The sequence below is a fragment of the Halichoeres trimaculatus genome, unplaced genomic scaffold (assembly GCF_033239565.1).
Source record: "Halichoeres trimaculatus isolate MK-OKI-2021-1 unplaced genomic scaffold, fHalTri1.1 fHalTri1_scaffold_6, whole genome shotgun sequence".
NCBI classification, from domain to species: domain Eukaryota; kingdom Metazoa; phylum Chordata; class Actinopteri; order Labriformes; family Labridae; genus Halichoeres; species Halichoeres trimaculatus.
Window position 1 is genome coordinate 30813774 of NW_027437184.1, and position 15489 is coordinate 30829262.

Sequence of the window (15489 nt, forward strand, 5' to 3'; positions counted from 1 at the left end):
AAGAAACACCAAACAAGCTCTTTTATTTTGTTTTTTTAGGTATTTATATTAGACTTCATCTAAATTTCAAAAACCTTTTTCTCATGTCCATAATTAATCTGCTTTCTCATTGTAAAGTGAGTCCACAGAGGCAGGAAGTGGTCCTGACGTTTGAATTAAAGACACCATAACTGATCACTAACACAGTAAATCACATGAGACCATTTCTCACGGTGACTTTTCTGTTAATATTTTAATTCTTGTGCTAAAATCTCTAAATGTGTTCAGATTCCTCTGTGCTGACTCTCAAGGCTTCATCTAATTAATTTTTCAGTCTGTCAGGATGGATCTGTTGTTTTCAGAAAGGCAAGACTGCCCTCTGGTGAATTCTCAAGATATGTCTGTGAGGACAGGATGGTTCAGACTCCATAAAACGGATTAATGCTGAGTAATAACTGCACTTAGAGAGCGGCGTAAAAGAGAAAGAGGCTCTTATTTCAACAAGGAGCTTTGACTCTAGGTGCAGATGGAGGCTGAGTGATGAGCAAAGGATACACTCTGACTATGAACAAATGTGACACTGATGTTTGACAAGCAAACAAAAACAAATACTATACTAAATATTATGCAACAAAAACACATAACTAAGAGCAGCTGGAACAAGAGGAGCAGGGTCCTCTGTAATGATTCAGGATGTCAGAAAACACCAGGATGAGGTTGATGGTTTAAATATGCTGCATTATGAACATTAGTGATGTGATAAAGGCTAAAAAGTTTGATTACTAATTAAGTAAGGAATGAATGAGAACAGCTGGAACTATCTTAATCACTAACAGAGCTTAATAGATTTTTATTAGCCCACCTGTCAGTGTAAGGTGTTTGACATCGCTGCTAGAAATTAACCATTTATTACAAATTACCAATGTATATCTTTATATTTCTTCACTTTTGTACAAGCTCTTCAATCAAAAGTATATTAAAAATTTTAAAGCACATTTTTTTCATTTTTTTAACTTGAATTATAGTTTTTTTTTTTTTTTTTAACTTTTACTGCTGAACAGAAAAAGCATTGGATTAATTTCCAACTTCTGAATTCCAGTTTTTAAAAACATAAAATCAGTTTCAAATAGGGGTGTCCCAATTAGGTTTTTTGCCCTGAGTCTGTGTCCAAGTCATTTGATCTTCAGTATCTGCTGATACTGAGTCATGATTTGATACTTGTGCTCCAATACATCGCACGCCCAGCTTTAAGCCTCGATAAGGGGACGTTCTCCATTGTCCTCCTTGCTGTTATGGACGCCTGGTGCTGCTTCGGGGTCATTGGTGTCTGGGGCTACGGCAGGACCAGTGATGGTGGCATCCTGGCTAACTCAGCCTTTGGTCGTGCGCTCCGCAACGGCACGCTCCAACTGCCTGCTGTTACCAGGAGCTGACCACAGCCGCATGCGTTCGTCAGAGATGAGGCCTTTCCACTCAGGAAAAACCTAATAAGGCCATTTCCTGGGCGCACACTTCCTAGAGACCGTTGGGTTTACAATTACCATCTGTCCCAGACACGGCTGGTGGTGGAAAACACCTTTGGGATCCTCGCCTCCCAGTGGCAACGTCCCATGGAGCTCCAGTCTGACTTTGTGGTGTGTCAAGGCCACCTGTATCCTGCACAACTTCTTGCAGAAGACCACCTCAGCGTCTGAGACAAGAGGCCTCCCAGATGGTGATGTGGAGCCCCTGCCTGCCCTCCACCAGGGAGGCCATCAGGGTTCAGGAGACCTTTGCAACCTCCTTCTCTGCAGAGGGAGCGGTCCCGTGGCAGGACAACGTCTAGTGTCCAAGCACTCGCAAAACGTATCTTTTAAGAGCCACCTACACTTCACTACAGAGCAAATGTCCTGCAACATGAATTTAATGTTGTCACGTTTATATTAAAGTTTTCTGCACCGTTGAAGCCTGCAGAATACAGTACACAATGTTCTGTGTGTGCAAGGAATGTATGAAACCAGAGATATGTTAGTGTAGGAAAGAGAAGACAAAATATTGCTGGGTTCGATTTTTTTATATATATGTATGTATAACATATAATGAAACAAGAAATTTATAAAAATATTACAATAAATCTACTAAAAACACAAACAAATTCAATATAAAGATAAGTATATGTATAAATAATTTTAAAAAATGGACTTATAAAAAAGATTGAAGATACATTTTAAAATTATAGGTGACGTGTACTTTACAGAGGCCGGTAACGAAGCAGGCTTGGGTAAAAGGCGCTAAACTGAACAAGGCCTCAGGGACACCAACCGAAAGCCTGATTCACTCTCTGCAGAGATTGTTGCCCCATGTGCTAAAAAGCTTTTTTTTGTAAGGGTCAGCTGATTCCAAATCAAGCACAACTGTGTTGGCCACGAAGACCAATTTATGAATTTGGAATTTAACTACCTCTTTCTGCTGGGGCAGCAACCTCTGCAGAGAAGGAAGCAGGCTGAGGAGGAACATCTCATCCTCCGAGGGAGGTGGACGAGGAGGCACTGGTGGAGCAGGAGGGGCTTGGGCCTGCTGCTGGAGGGCCTGTATCAGCATCGCCCTGATGTGCTGGTCTGCAGCATCCAATCCCTCCGCCACTCTCCTCCTTTCCTCCTTGTCACTGTGTGAAACACAAAAAAGGTAGTATTTGGAAACATGAACTGCTGTTTAAAAATATTTAAATGAATAACTAAGTCTCTTTTAACAGTATCAAAAGTATCTTTAGTTTGAAACTCTGGTGTGACACATTGAACACCCTCACTGCAACCACAGAACACAGTAATAAGTACACAAGGTCAACTCATGTAAAACAATTACTGTGATTTCTGTGCAGGTTAAAGCTGGTGAACTTTGGTTAACAATATCAAGTAGAATATTTTACATATCTACATGTCTTTATTGTTGTCTTACAATATTTGTAACATCTAAATAAATGCAATCCTTGAACTGTATACAGTTTGGTGCATAAAAAAGTAATAAATCCTTCTTTGTTACTATTATGTGCTCACTTTTTTTTCATCACATAACTCATTACAGTCAACAAAATGGCCCCCCGTAACCTTTTGGGTGGGCACATAAGAACAGGGTGGACATAGAGAAGGTGATTACAAGAAAAGTAGGTGAGTTTAGAATGATAATTGTTTCAAATTGTTTGCATATGATATTAAGAATTTATTTATTGTGTTCTTATTTATTATTATAAATATAACAACACGGTTATTTCTTTTATTTATTTACTTATTATTTCTACTGAAAGTAACTGTGAAAGGTATGTTTCATAGGGAAAAACAATGCAAAAAGTATACACCTACCGTTGGATGCTTTCCCTCCCACAGGAGCAGGGGCAGCAGCAGGGCCAGAAGAGGGACCAGGGTCAGGAGCAGTAGAGGCAGCAGGAGTGTCTTCAGCATCACTGCTGTAGGGAGAGGCCTGTGGCAGGTGGTCTGTAGTGTTGACATAGGTGTCTTAAGTTATGTTTTTACATTTTAATTACCTCAATCACTCAAGCTTGCACTGGTAATTACAGCACATCAGGAATTAAATAAATACACCCATATTCTTACGGCATACAGTTCCAGCCATATCTAGTAATCAATACCTGGCTTCCACAACCATTTAATGCAGCAAATCTCTTATGTAAAGAAATAAAACAAGAAATTACTTTAATTTCAGGGTTTGGGATGTGTTTACATACATCAAATAAAGGTACTTTTAAATTGTCTTTGTCCCTTTTGAAATTCTAGGCTGTGAAAAGAAATCCACTGATACAGATATCTCTAAAATAAGTTGGCAATACTTTATGTGTGTGCATATTCATCTCTCAACAAACCTCTACACTCAATCCCTGAGGGGCCTGCTGCCTCTCCCTGGTTATCCACCTCCACTGGCCCCGCCTGGCTGTTCCCTGGGACCTCATCCTCCCCTCGACCCATGTTCCCCTGAGGTCTCCCTGGGGGTAATAAAGGGGTCGAGGAAAGAGAGAACTGCAGAGAACTTCCACTTTTTCCCTGGCTCTGCCCCTGCCCCGCTCCTTTTTTCTTGCTCCTTCCTCCTCTCTCTGAGGTAGGTGTCCCTACGACATAACTCCACTGAGGAAAACACAGTCGGACTCAGTGATGACCCGAGCAGGCAAATCAAGCTAGAAACGAATATTTACAGAAATTACCTTCAAAGCTGTGTGTCCTGTGCGACTTTCACCCAAGCCTGCTCCTTTTTTCCGTGTAGAGTAGATACGTCGTGTCATACAACTCAGGATAAAGACACACCGAACCCGTTATTTTCTCCTCCATTTTTTCGGGGTTGTAGCCGGAGCAGGTGGCGGGAGCGTCACACGTCATCAAATCAATGACGTTGTGGGGAAATGTCATTGCTGATTGGCTGCCGTGGCACAGCCTTCACGCGAATTCGCGTCGACAGTTTTCAACTTGAGCGTAGAGGCGTCTACATGCTACAAACGCGTCAACGCTCCAACACGCCGCGCCAAACGCGTCCAACGCGTCGTCCGGGGCGAAGCGGCGTCCAAACGCGCTTTTGCATTGACTTTGTGTATAATCTCGCCGCAAATTCGCGTCCGGTGTGGCCGTACCAGCAGTTCAAACAGGCGTTTCTTTCAATCTGTTTGATTTACTTGGTGCAGATCTTCACTTTATGAAAAATGCGTGAACGTGTCTTTCTGTTTGTTGCATGTTATTTTGCCTGTTTTAATTTTTGAATTTCGGTAAAGCACTTTGTGAGCTTTCTCTGTGAAAGGTGCCAAACAAACACACGTTACTTACTTACTTAAATCCATCCTTTATCTTATCCACTTCTCCTTTCTGGGCTGGAGGGCTGGAGTCTATCCATGCTGTCATTGGCAGGGTTCATCATGGACAGGTCACCAGACTATCACTGAGCTAATATGTCGAGACAGACGACCATTAACACACAAACCCCTAAAAGTAATGTAAAGCAGTGGTTCCCACACTTTTTTTTTTCTCAGGTGACCCACTTTTTTGGTGGAACAAGCCATGGCCACCCATTCCAAAATATGTCCAATATGTAAATCAATTGACTTGATAACTACATAAAAAAGGTTCTTTAATCATGTTTCTTCAATCTATTCATTTCAATTCTATTCTTTTCTATATGGTTGTGAAAGGGATGAGAAACAAAATACAAGACTCAGGACAAGATATCCAGATGGGATGCTCATCCAGAAAAAAGGTAACTGCATCCGTTCATGTCTTTCTTTCTTTTCATTGTGACGTCACCACACAGCTCTAACAGCTCTGTTTCTACAGCTGGTGCCCATCAAAGATCCAGCAATGATTTTAGACTTCCAAACTCAAAGAGGTTTTGAACCCGACTTCAAGTCTCTCTTTTGGAAACTAGCGATCAAAGAATCAATGGGTCAGCTCTTTGTGTGATGGTGACACAGTGACAGCGTTTTCCTCTGAGTGCTGTAAAACAGTTGGAAAGATATGGTTGCTTGGCTTTGGTTGTTTGAGTAGCGCCAGCTAATGGCATCAGACTTTTGAAAAGCAGTTACATGTAAACATTGTGGCAATGACCCCTCACAATGGAAATATAACCAGAATTGACAGCGAGAGTAGCCATTTGAAAACTAATCAGGCAACCCATAAAAAATCTCTTGTGACCCACCTGTGGGTCTGGACCCAGACTTTGGGAATGATTGATGTAGAGTGATCAGTCAACCTGATGAGAATGTTTTTGGACTGTGGGGGAAGCTGGAGTACCTGGAGATGACCCTTGTATGCATGGAGAGAACATGCAAGCTCCACGTTGAAGGCTCCTATCTAACTGAGCGCCAACAGAGCATCCTCAGCTTAAGAATATTTCATTTGCTCAAAATCACAGGAAGGTCTTAATCGATGACCTGTCTGTGCTCTTAAAGATTCAAAACTAATGAAGCAGATTGAGATCAAAGAATTTCATTTCACACAAGAGATGAAACATGATGCACCTGTCTGCTCATTTTTAGGGAGCGTGTGGGATGCTGCTTCACCCTCAGAGGAGTCCGACATAAACTACGGGATGGTAGAGCTGAGTTTACTGTCAACACAGATTAATAATCTTATTGGTATAAAACACACCTCATTAATCATGAATATTTTTCTTTTTTGTTTTATTACAAACAGGTACAATACAAAAACTCTACAAATTGTTTCAAGGCAACTTTTTCCTTTTTTGAGTCTTAAAGTAAAACATCAAACACTCAGACTTTAGAAAAATACGCCTCGAGGTCGAGAAAATGGACCCTTTAACATTTTTTAATATTTTAAATTCTACAAACGTGACAGAGAACATAAAGAAAGGTTTTTCTAAATATAATGCAAATCATGATTTATTTACAGGTAGACAGAAGGGGACTGAAGGGGTCAGTGGTTGAATGGATTCAGTACAGTTTGTCCACAGGTGTGTTTGAGTCTCTGTCAGAGGAAGTGTTTGGAGATGATGGTTTGGTTCCTCCTCGTCCTCCACAGCACGTCTGTACCTGCTCTAAAGCCCGTGGAGGGTGGAGCTGATGATCTCCATGAAGGTGGCCTCGACACAGTAGCAGAGCTGGACGTCAGGGTCGGCTCCACCCAGGTCCTCAGCTGTCCTCTGGGGTAGAGTCAGCTTAGAGGGGGCTCCTCCTGGAGAGACCGCAGTCTGAGGCTTCTCCTTCATGTACTGCAGACCTGAAGGGTGAGACAAACCAATGTCACTGTTAAACCTGTGATGTATGAACAGAGATGCCACATTCAGTCTGATAGCTCCGCTCAGAAAGCTGATGAAGGACGCTGTTAATGGGAGAGGATGTGTTGATGAATGACTGATGGTTTTTCTTCATTTAGATCCATTTCACCATCAAAGCTTTGATCTAAACTGAGCTTCAAACGTCTGAATGTTGAACAGAATGACTTCAGACTGAGTGAGCTGATACATTGTGTGTTAAAAATTAAACACTGCACTGAGGCTGAGTAATGAATGACTCAGAGTGTTTTAATGAATAAAAAACAGGCACAGCTGTAGTGTGTGTGAGACGTTCATAAACAGACAACATTAGTGTGAGCCAGCAATCAATCTGCTGTGGGGAAAAACACAGCTTCTGTTAGATTGAGGCTTTTAGTTTTGGATAGAAGATTACTCTTTATGATTATCTTAATATTATTTATAGCTTCAGGGGAAAAAACTCTAACAGGGCTGAAATGAACTTGTTTACTTGCAGCTCTGATACTCCCAACTTCAATATGTCAAGAGAACCAGAGAAAATAAAACAGCTCCAAGTCTTCAATATACAGAGCTTATCAAAGTGATCAAAGCACGACAAAAACAAAACAATAATTGTTTTGTACTTGTTTTTGTAACAGGTGGTCTAATTAATGTGTTAAGCACTCTGCGTATCAGTATCATGGGTTTAACTTCTGTGAAAGTAAGCTCATCTGTGGGGATTGTGTGGGAGGTGTTAAAAGTTCACATTCAGCCCAATGGCCGGCAGCATCCACAAATAAACGCTTCAACACTCCAAACTGATTGTTAATCTTTAGCTGAAAAACACTTCTTCCAGTATTTCTTCTGTTTGACACTCTCTCCATGTTTGCACGAGATAAATAGTTCATTTTAAGTTGTACTGTAAGGGGACCTACAGAAAAAGGTTCAGATCTCTTATCTTATCTCCTCAGCTCTTCAGATTTTACACGAATAAGCCCTCTTTAAGCCCTCTTTAACGACAAGCTGACATAAAAAAAATAATAACATCAACACAAATTTTAACAGTCGAGTGTCGTATTGTGGTTTTCATTGTTGTTGCCATATCGTGAAATGAAATACCAGGCGGTAAATGCTCACCTGTGACACCAGTTCACTACATGAGGCTCCACGTAAACAAGTACTTCTATGGTAATAGGTCACTAAGTTCATACATGAGGAATATTAATGAGGAAATATCTCCACACCCCGATGACACTGCGCGCTGACGGCTCTGCATCTCCGGCTTGGACAGCCTGACAACTCCCGGTGTTTAGCGTTTGATATCCTGATTTAGAGAGTCTTCTTCACTCTCGGTTACAGACAGTTTTTTCGGGGTCTGAGTCACAAACTCAAGTCACAAACTCCCCTACCTTTTTAAAAGAGAGGACATTTGTCTGATGGAGCTCTCACTCTCAAGCTCACACTGTACCGGTAGCAAGCTTGTTTTCCCTAGGATGAAATTGGGAAATCCACGCCCACAACCCATGTGATTGGGCGTGGATTTCCCGATTTCATCTTTGGGAAAAAATGTTTATGACCGGTAACACTCAGTGGGGAGGAGGAGGGGTGGAGTGCGCATGAGCAAAGATAAAGTACCACAAGTAGAGAAACAAAACTATAGCCGCGTTTCCACCAAGCAGTCCGGGTGGGTTGATCTCGGTACGGTGCGCTTTTAGCGGAGTTTCCACTGACTCATCCCGGGACGGATCCCTAAAAACCGAGACGGATTTAATAGCGGGGTAAACTGCTATGGCGTCGCGCTATTGTTTACCAGCTGCGGCTTCCGGCATCCGGCTTACATGCCGCCCACCACGAGAGGGCACAGTTTGCTGTGGAAACGCAAACGGGATCAGACTTAACCGTCCCAAACCGTACTGAACCGACCCGTACTGCTTGGTGGAAATGCAGCTTAAATGCGTTGTCATGGAGAGCTGGGAGAGAGGATCATACAGAGAGCAAAGCAAGCCCCATTAAGCAAATAAACATTAGAAAACAAGCACAAAGTCACTAATAAGGTCTGTCCAACCAACACTGTAAACAACAACTTCATTTTCTTATTACCTGCTTCATTCATTTTGAGATTTATTTGTTTTTTTTTTGTATTGCATTTATTCTTTTATGTCATTATGAATGAAATAAAAAAAAACATGACACAGGGCTGACCAATCAGAGGTGAGAACCTAACTCTGGGTAGATGCAATGAAAACGCAACACACAGGTTGAATTATAAAGGTCAAACTCGGTTGAGACACATAATAATCATGATTAATCGACTAATCGAAAAACAAGACTGTATGAGTCCATCTGTGATCAGCAATGAAATGTAAGAACGAAAACTTGTTTGATTGGTCATGTAGGAGACTGAGCAGAGCAGTGATAGATTAGCAATGCCTGCTAAGAGGCACTCGTCTCAGGCATCATTACCAAGCAGCAACCTCTGGTCTAAAAATGTGAAACAATGCTGAAGTGCTAAAATCTGCTGTTTCTTGACTGTCTGCTTGAGGCTGGCTCTGAAAGTACCAGAAGTCACATACACCAAGCCAAAAAGATGTTTTTTTCAGCAGAAAAAAAACATGTTTATAACCTGGAACAAAAAAAGTCTCCTGTCTGAATCGCTTATTTCACTATCAGCACACACTGTACAGAGGGTGATTTTTTTTTCTAACTTGACACGTGACTGACGGGCGCCCTACAGCTGTTAGTGTGGGGACCTGAAGTTCATGCCACTTCCAATATGACCAGTTGATTTGCTTCAGAAATCCGTTTCAGAAACAGACGGGTGACGTCAGGGAGACTACGTCCGTTAATTATACAGTCTATGGTCATCACATGACATCTGTAAGCAGGCATTACTAATCAACCACTGCTCACTGTATAGGAAAACCAAATTAAAATTTCAAGAGCATGTGTGATCAAAATAATAGAAAATTCTTGTTCTGCCCTGTTCAATCCAAAGTTCTTCCTGAAAAAAAACTTTATTAAAATGTATATAAAAAGTTTTAAGCATCACTTTCTGTTTCTAGTATTTAAGACTGATTAATATCTAAGCTCTGTATGCGACAATTTTTATTTGATAAGCTTAATAAACAATAATACATTGATGTTGTGCTTTTACATGGCGACAAAGTAAAAAATTGAAAGGATAATAAATTAAAATAAACATATTTGAACGACACTTTTTAAATGAAACTGAAATAACTTTGATAAACAGGCAGATAAATGAGTGAGGCAACTTACGAGCGATGAGAGGGTCGATGTCTCTGGCCTTTGTGGCGACGTCAGAGGCGCAGACTTGGCCCACTTGTACCAGCAGAGCAGCCACGTCGTCATAAAGAGGAGGGAAGGCCTGGCAGAAAGCCACCAGACACGGCAGGATGGGCATGAAGAAGGAGAAACGCTTGGCACGAGTCAGCACTAAAGATGCAGAACACACACACACAGGGTAAACACACAGGCTGCAGAAAAACATACAGTGGCTGATGAGCTGGTACACACTGTACACTTGTGTAATGGAGAGGGGATGATGCACTGACAGCCAGAGGCCAGGGGGTGGCAGCCAAATAAAGGAATAAAAATATCAACAACATGCTGCATGACATAACTGATCCACTGTATGAGCTGCTCTCTGAGCTACACATGAGAAACAGAGGGTACAAGGGGGAAACTCAGTGATTGAGACCTGGGATAGACGCAAGACCAGGTAAAGGTAGGACTCGGCAATACCACCAAAAAAGAGAAATTTTAACTGCCTTTACTGGTAAAATCAACACACATTATGATGTTTTTATTTAGTAATGCTGAGAGTGTAAGGAATAGCCTTTTCCTCAGAGATTTCCCCCAAACACATAAAATCAAACCAGTTTAAAACAAGTCCCCAGGCTTAAATCTGACTATTCAATGTTCTTCTGTTCTCCTACAGACCTGGATGTCTGGTTTTTGGTCTTCTATGAGAGCAGAATAACCAGCTGATATTGCCATTTCTGCTGCAGGATAATGATTAAAGTAAGGGTGTGAATCGCTGGGTCACTCATGTTATTTGTTCCTGATGAAAGCAGTGATACCTGGAAACATCTATACTGGGATATATGGAAATATAGTGAAAGAATTATGTAATGACACATCATAATATCTGATTCACAAAAGTTTGAGACGAAAATGTTGTTATTCTGTAAATTTAATTTACAGAACTTAAAAATGTAAATTTACTGTAATTAGTACACATCTTTTAAAAAGCAATTTAATAACACATTTTTGTTCTTGAACAACCTGTACATCATGCTGGTTTAGAGCAAACTGAAAATATTTCCCCTCGTTTTCAGTAAAACGTCAGTTAACACTCCTGTAGGACTCTGTTTCATGAAGTCTTCCCATCACAGGTGAGTGACACTCACTCAGTCCAGGGTGCGTCCTCCATCTTTTCTCTCATCTTAGCATCAAGAGCTGCAACAGCTGTTTCTCTTTTTGAGATAAAAGTGTCTTTTGTATCTCTTTAGTTAGTTTTAAACTCTGCCTGACATCAAGCTTCTCTCTATAGGTATTAAGCAGCTGTCAACTCTGCTGTCAATTTACTGCTGTTCAAGTTCCCCTCATTCACCTCATTAGCGCCATCTAGTGAAGTTACCAAGTGTGATGCTGAAAGTCTAACTCAGGGGTCTCCAACTTGAGGCTCTGGAGCCTCATGTGGCTCTTTGACTCCTTTGCAGTGGCTCCTTGTGACATTAAAAAAAAACTAACTGATGTATAGAAATTCCAGTTGTCTTACAGAGGGTATTAATGATTAAAGACACTGACCCTAAATACAATCATGCATTAACATTTTGTTGAACTAAATATGCAAAACATCTGTCAATAAAGCCTGCTACCACCCTACTTTTCCTCCAACAACATCAACAGCCCACCAAATTTCCATGCACCTGGGGGTAACCTCAAGGAAGTAAGACATCTACATCTACAAAAAGACAAATCTGAAAGAAAATACTGGTTTTGATTCTGTGTGGGTGAATTCATGTAACTGCCAGCTTAAAATACATGCTTGATACAAGGCAGAACTTTTGATAACAACATAAAAAGCTGAGTTGAGATATATCATTAATATATATTTGATCAAATTCAAGTATTCTTTCAAAAAAAGTAACGATTAAGAGTAAAAACTTTAGATTTTTTACATTTTTAATATTTCTAAATTGTTTGACATTTTTTTTTTACTTTTTGAATTTTTTTTTATTGCAAATTTTGAAATTCTAGGTTTGTACAATTTTTCCAGTTTCAATATTTTTAAAAAAATGCATTTCTTTTAAATTCTGGCAAGTTTTGGAAAAATTGAAAAGACATTTTTTTTTTTGTTTTTGCAAATTTTTCAAATCTCTTTTTGAGTTTTTATTTTTTATTTTTTTTTAATCTTACATTTAAAAAAAAGATTTTTTTTTCAACAATAAAAAGACCAAGACTTCACATGTACATTTTGATAAATACTAAATTAACTTCTTGTGTCAATAACTGTTTACCAGATTTTGACTATTTATAGAATTTTTTAAACTTTATAGATTTATTGTGAAGATAAAGTAAATTTTGTGGCTCCAGAAAGTCTCCAATCACGCTGGGCTGAGGGAAAAAGGGCTCTTATAAGAGTAAAGGTTGCAGACCCCTGGTCTAGCTCTTTAGAGTAACTTTATTATTTAATTTAAATATCGATATTTAGCCCTCGCATATCAATGATCGTATCACACGTCAGGACAACAACATATTGTCATACTGATATTTTGTTCCACCTCTACTTTGAAGTCGCTGTTGTAAAAACATGTTATTGTCTTGCTACCCATTTCACATTGTTCCTACATCCCAGGTCTAGTAAAAGAAACCATAAAAATGTGAGTGGTGTAAAGACAAAACAAAAACAACGTTAGGCTGACTGACCTGTGAGGAGGGTCCCCATGACACTGATGGCCAACCGGGCCACGCTGAGAGACTTAGGCAGGGCGTACTGGGTACACAAGTATGACAGCAACTGGATTGCAAAGATCTGTGAGGACAAATGTTCACAATTTCTTTAAAAACAACTGAGAGAGATGCTCAGACACAAGCAGGAATAAGAGAGGAGATGAGACAGGGAGGAGGGGAGGAGGGAGGGCTCACCTGCTTCTCCAGCTGGGGCTGAGCCAGCAGCTCTGGGATGAAGTCCAGACAGATATGGATGGAGGGGATGCCTGCCACAGTGAGAGGCAGTAGAGCTTGAGGGTAACCCTGACAGAGAAGGGAACAGAAAATCTAAATCTGACGCTAGAAACCCAAGAACCATGAGAGAGGAGTGAAGAACACACGGTTAGAGCGCTTTGACATTAAACTGGTGATAGACTGAAAGAGCAGCTCGTGCTTGGCAGAGAGGGCGGCGGTGGATTAGGGTGAAAGAGGAGGGATTGGTTTGATGAAGTCCACCATATGGCTGTCTGCTCCTCCTGGGAGAGCTGCAGCTCCTCACCACTAAAGCCACGGCAGAGTGTGATGACTAATGGGGTCAGCATGACTTGGCTCTTCATGAACAACTGACTGGAAGGTATTTCCATCCATATGGCACCATCAACTCAACCACTCACAAATAGGGATTCTGCATGATATCCTTCCTTTCTGATGGTGAAACTTGGAGGGAGGTTAGAAAATGAGGTCATGCAGGAATGTCAGAGAGGAGCTGTGATGAAAGCCATAGGGTCAAGCAGCACACGTGGCCCTCTCAGTCCTGGATTAGTCCTGACTACAACACACTGCTTAATGTTCCTGACTCCGTGAACCCACCAGCTTTACAGCTTCCACAGTGAAAGGGCAAACACTAAATGTGCTTTTGTTTCTGTCATGTTACCTGGAAGTGGACCAGTTTGGCGATGTTTGGGTCAGCGATGAACATCTGATGCAGCAGACAGCAGATGAGACACTGCACCTCCCTCAGGTCGCTGAGGAGGCCCCCCTCAGGCTCAGCATCCTCTGCGCTCCCTGCGGCTCTCTGCCCGGGGTTTCCTTGTTTTGATTTTCCCGGCATGGGGCCTCTGATGCTCCTCAGCAGGCTCTCTGTGTTGGCCCCCAGCTCCTGCTCCTCAGTAGTTGGCAGACACACCTCCAGGAGGATCTGGACTGCGGCACTGTCCTGAGGTTAAAAAAAGAAACAAGCAGTTAATCAAGATGGAAAGGATCTTTCTTAAAAACTTTTTATTACTTCATTCCAGATTATTTCCGAGTTTCTGCCTAACCATATGAGGCTGTCTCCATTTTAACACTTACAGCCCACAATCAAGCCATGACATGGCTGTGAGAATCTGAGACAAACAGCATGTGAACGTGTCTCCTACCTGTGCGGACAGAAGTGCATTCTTCAGCTCCTCTCTGGTGACCTCAGGTGTGTCTGGCTGTCCAGGAACGCCAAGGTTAGAGACCGTCTGGCTCTGACGATCAAAGTCACCTGTCTCCTTCAGGTGACAGTGTAAGTAGGCTTTAGAGGCCAGCAGGTATCCGTTCAGCATGTGAAGTACGATGTCCATGAAAGGAGGACACCTGAAAATCAGAAAAAAAGAATCAGGTTAAATCTGTGAATCTGTATTTATTCACTCTACTCTAAACTCAGTGGTTTGCTTATGATCTTAACTTTCACTGATTTACATTTTGTGTCTATACTTTAACACTTTATTGATTTTATTATTTTTTAAAAAAACTTTTAAGTACAACATCTATTTTTAGTCTTAATTTATTTTGTTCATTTCAGGGTTTATCTGTCAGGTTTTTGTGAAGCACTTTTAGCAGCATGCCTGTATGTTAAAAATGTGCTTTATCCACACACTCTCGGCAGATGTCTGCCTAACATGAGTGGTTGTGACTGTTACAGGAAGTTTGTTCTTACTGCTGTAACTTACTAAATGCTGCAAAGCTCTCAACTCATGCTGGGTAAAGATGTGATCTTGTCTTGATATTGGGTCCCTGTTAATAATATGTCGAGTTTCTTTTTGGAAAGTATTTTAAGATAACATTTGCTGTAATTCAGTGCTATACTACAGCATGACGGGATAGGGACGGTACAGGATAAAAAGGTAAAGATCCTATATTATGCAAAAATCACTTCATTAAGTCTTTTAGTTAAATTTCAATCTTTGGCTTTCCTCCCAGCCCACAAAATGTGATATTTAATGACAAAACCTGTACTTAGTAGTGCTTGTGAATGTAAAACCCTGACCTAAAACGAGCTGTTTGGGGATTTGTCATCGTCAGCGATTCCCTTTTTTGACCAATCAGGAGCAAGTCTGACCTGATTGGTCAACTGGAGCAGATACCTGCCCACTCCCTTCCCCGCTTGGACCCTGGAAATGTGAGTATTTTAAATGCTGTGTGCTGTGGAGCAGATGTAAGAGCTTTTCCTCAGTGTCCCCCCTGTCTCTGTGTTAGCTTCAGGATGCTAACTTTAGCTGCAGTTAGCCTGTTGTTTTAGTCTGTAATGTTACGGTAAACGAGCTTCGCTGTTTTCTCAACATTGTGCACTCGGAGCTCGTGGCGCCGCTCTCAGTGACGCTGAAGAGCGGGGCGGTATCAGCAGTGACTCATTTACATATGAAGGCCACGCCCACTAAATCAGACCATGGTAATCAGAGGGGCTATGAGAGCCTAGAAACAATGCTGCTGTGCTTGATTTATTGGCTTTTTGGACCAAAACATGTTACTACCATTTCATGGTGACATCAATGATGCATATTAAACTGCAGAAAAGGGACATAATATGGGACT

General features: G+C 41.2%; 1 protein-coding gene across 2 annotated transcripts in view; it reads right to left on the reverse strand.

The window, feature by feature from the left end:
• Positions 1 to 6143: 6143 nt before the first annotated feature.
• Positions 6144 to 15489, reverse strand: part of ints2 (integrator complex subunit 2) — a 45871-nt gene continuing 36525 nt past the window's right edge. The window contains exons 19-24 of one of the 2 annotated variants that reach the window (XM_074672966.1): positions 14070 to 14271; positions 13586 to 13867; positions 12868 to 12975; positions 12649 to 12754; positions 9973 to 10149; positions 6144 to 6683 (exon numbers count right to left, since the gene is read on the reverse strand). In XM_074672966.1, the coding sequence (XP_074529067.1) occupies positions 6502 to 6683; positions 9973 to 10149; positions 12649 to 12754; positions 12868 to 12975; positions 13586 to 13867; positions 14070 to 14271 (1057 nt within the window). In that variant the 3' untranslated portion in view covers positions 6144 to 6501. The remainder of the gene's footprint in view (positions 6684 to 9972; positions 10150 to 12648; positions 12755 to 12867; positions 12976 to 13585; positions 13868 to 14069; positions 14272 to 15489) is intronic. The other variant, XM_074672965.1, reaches the window with a different exon arrangement.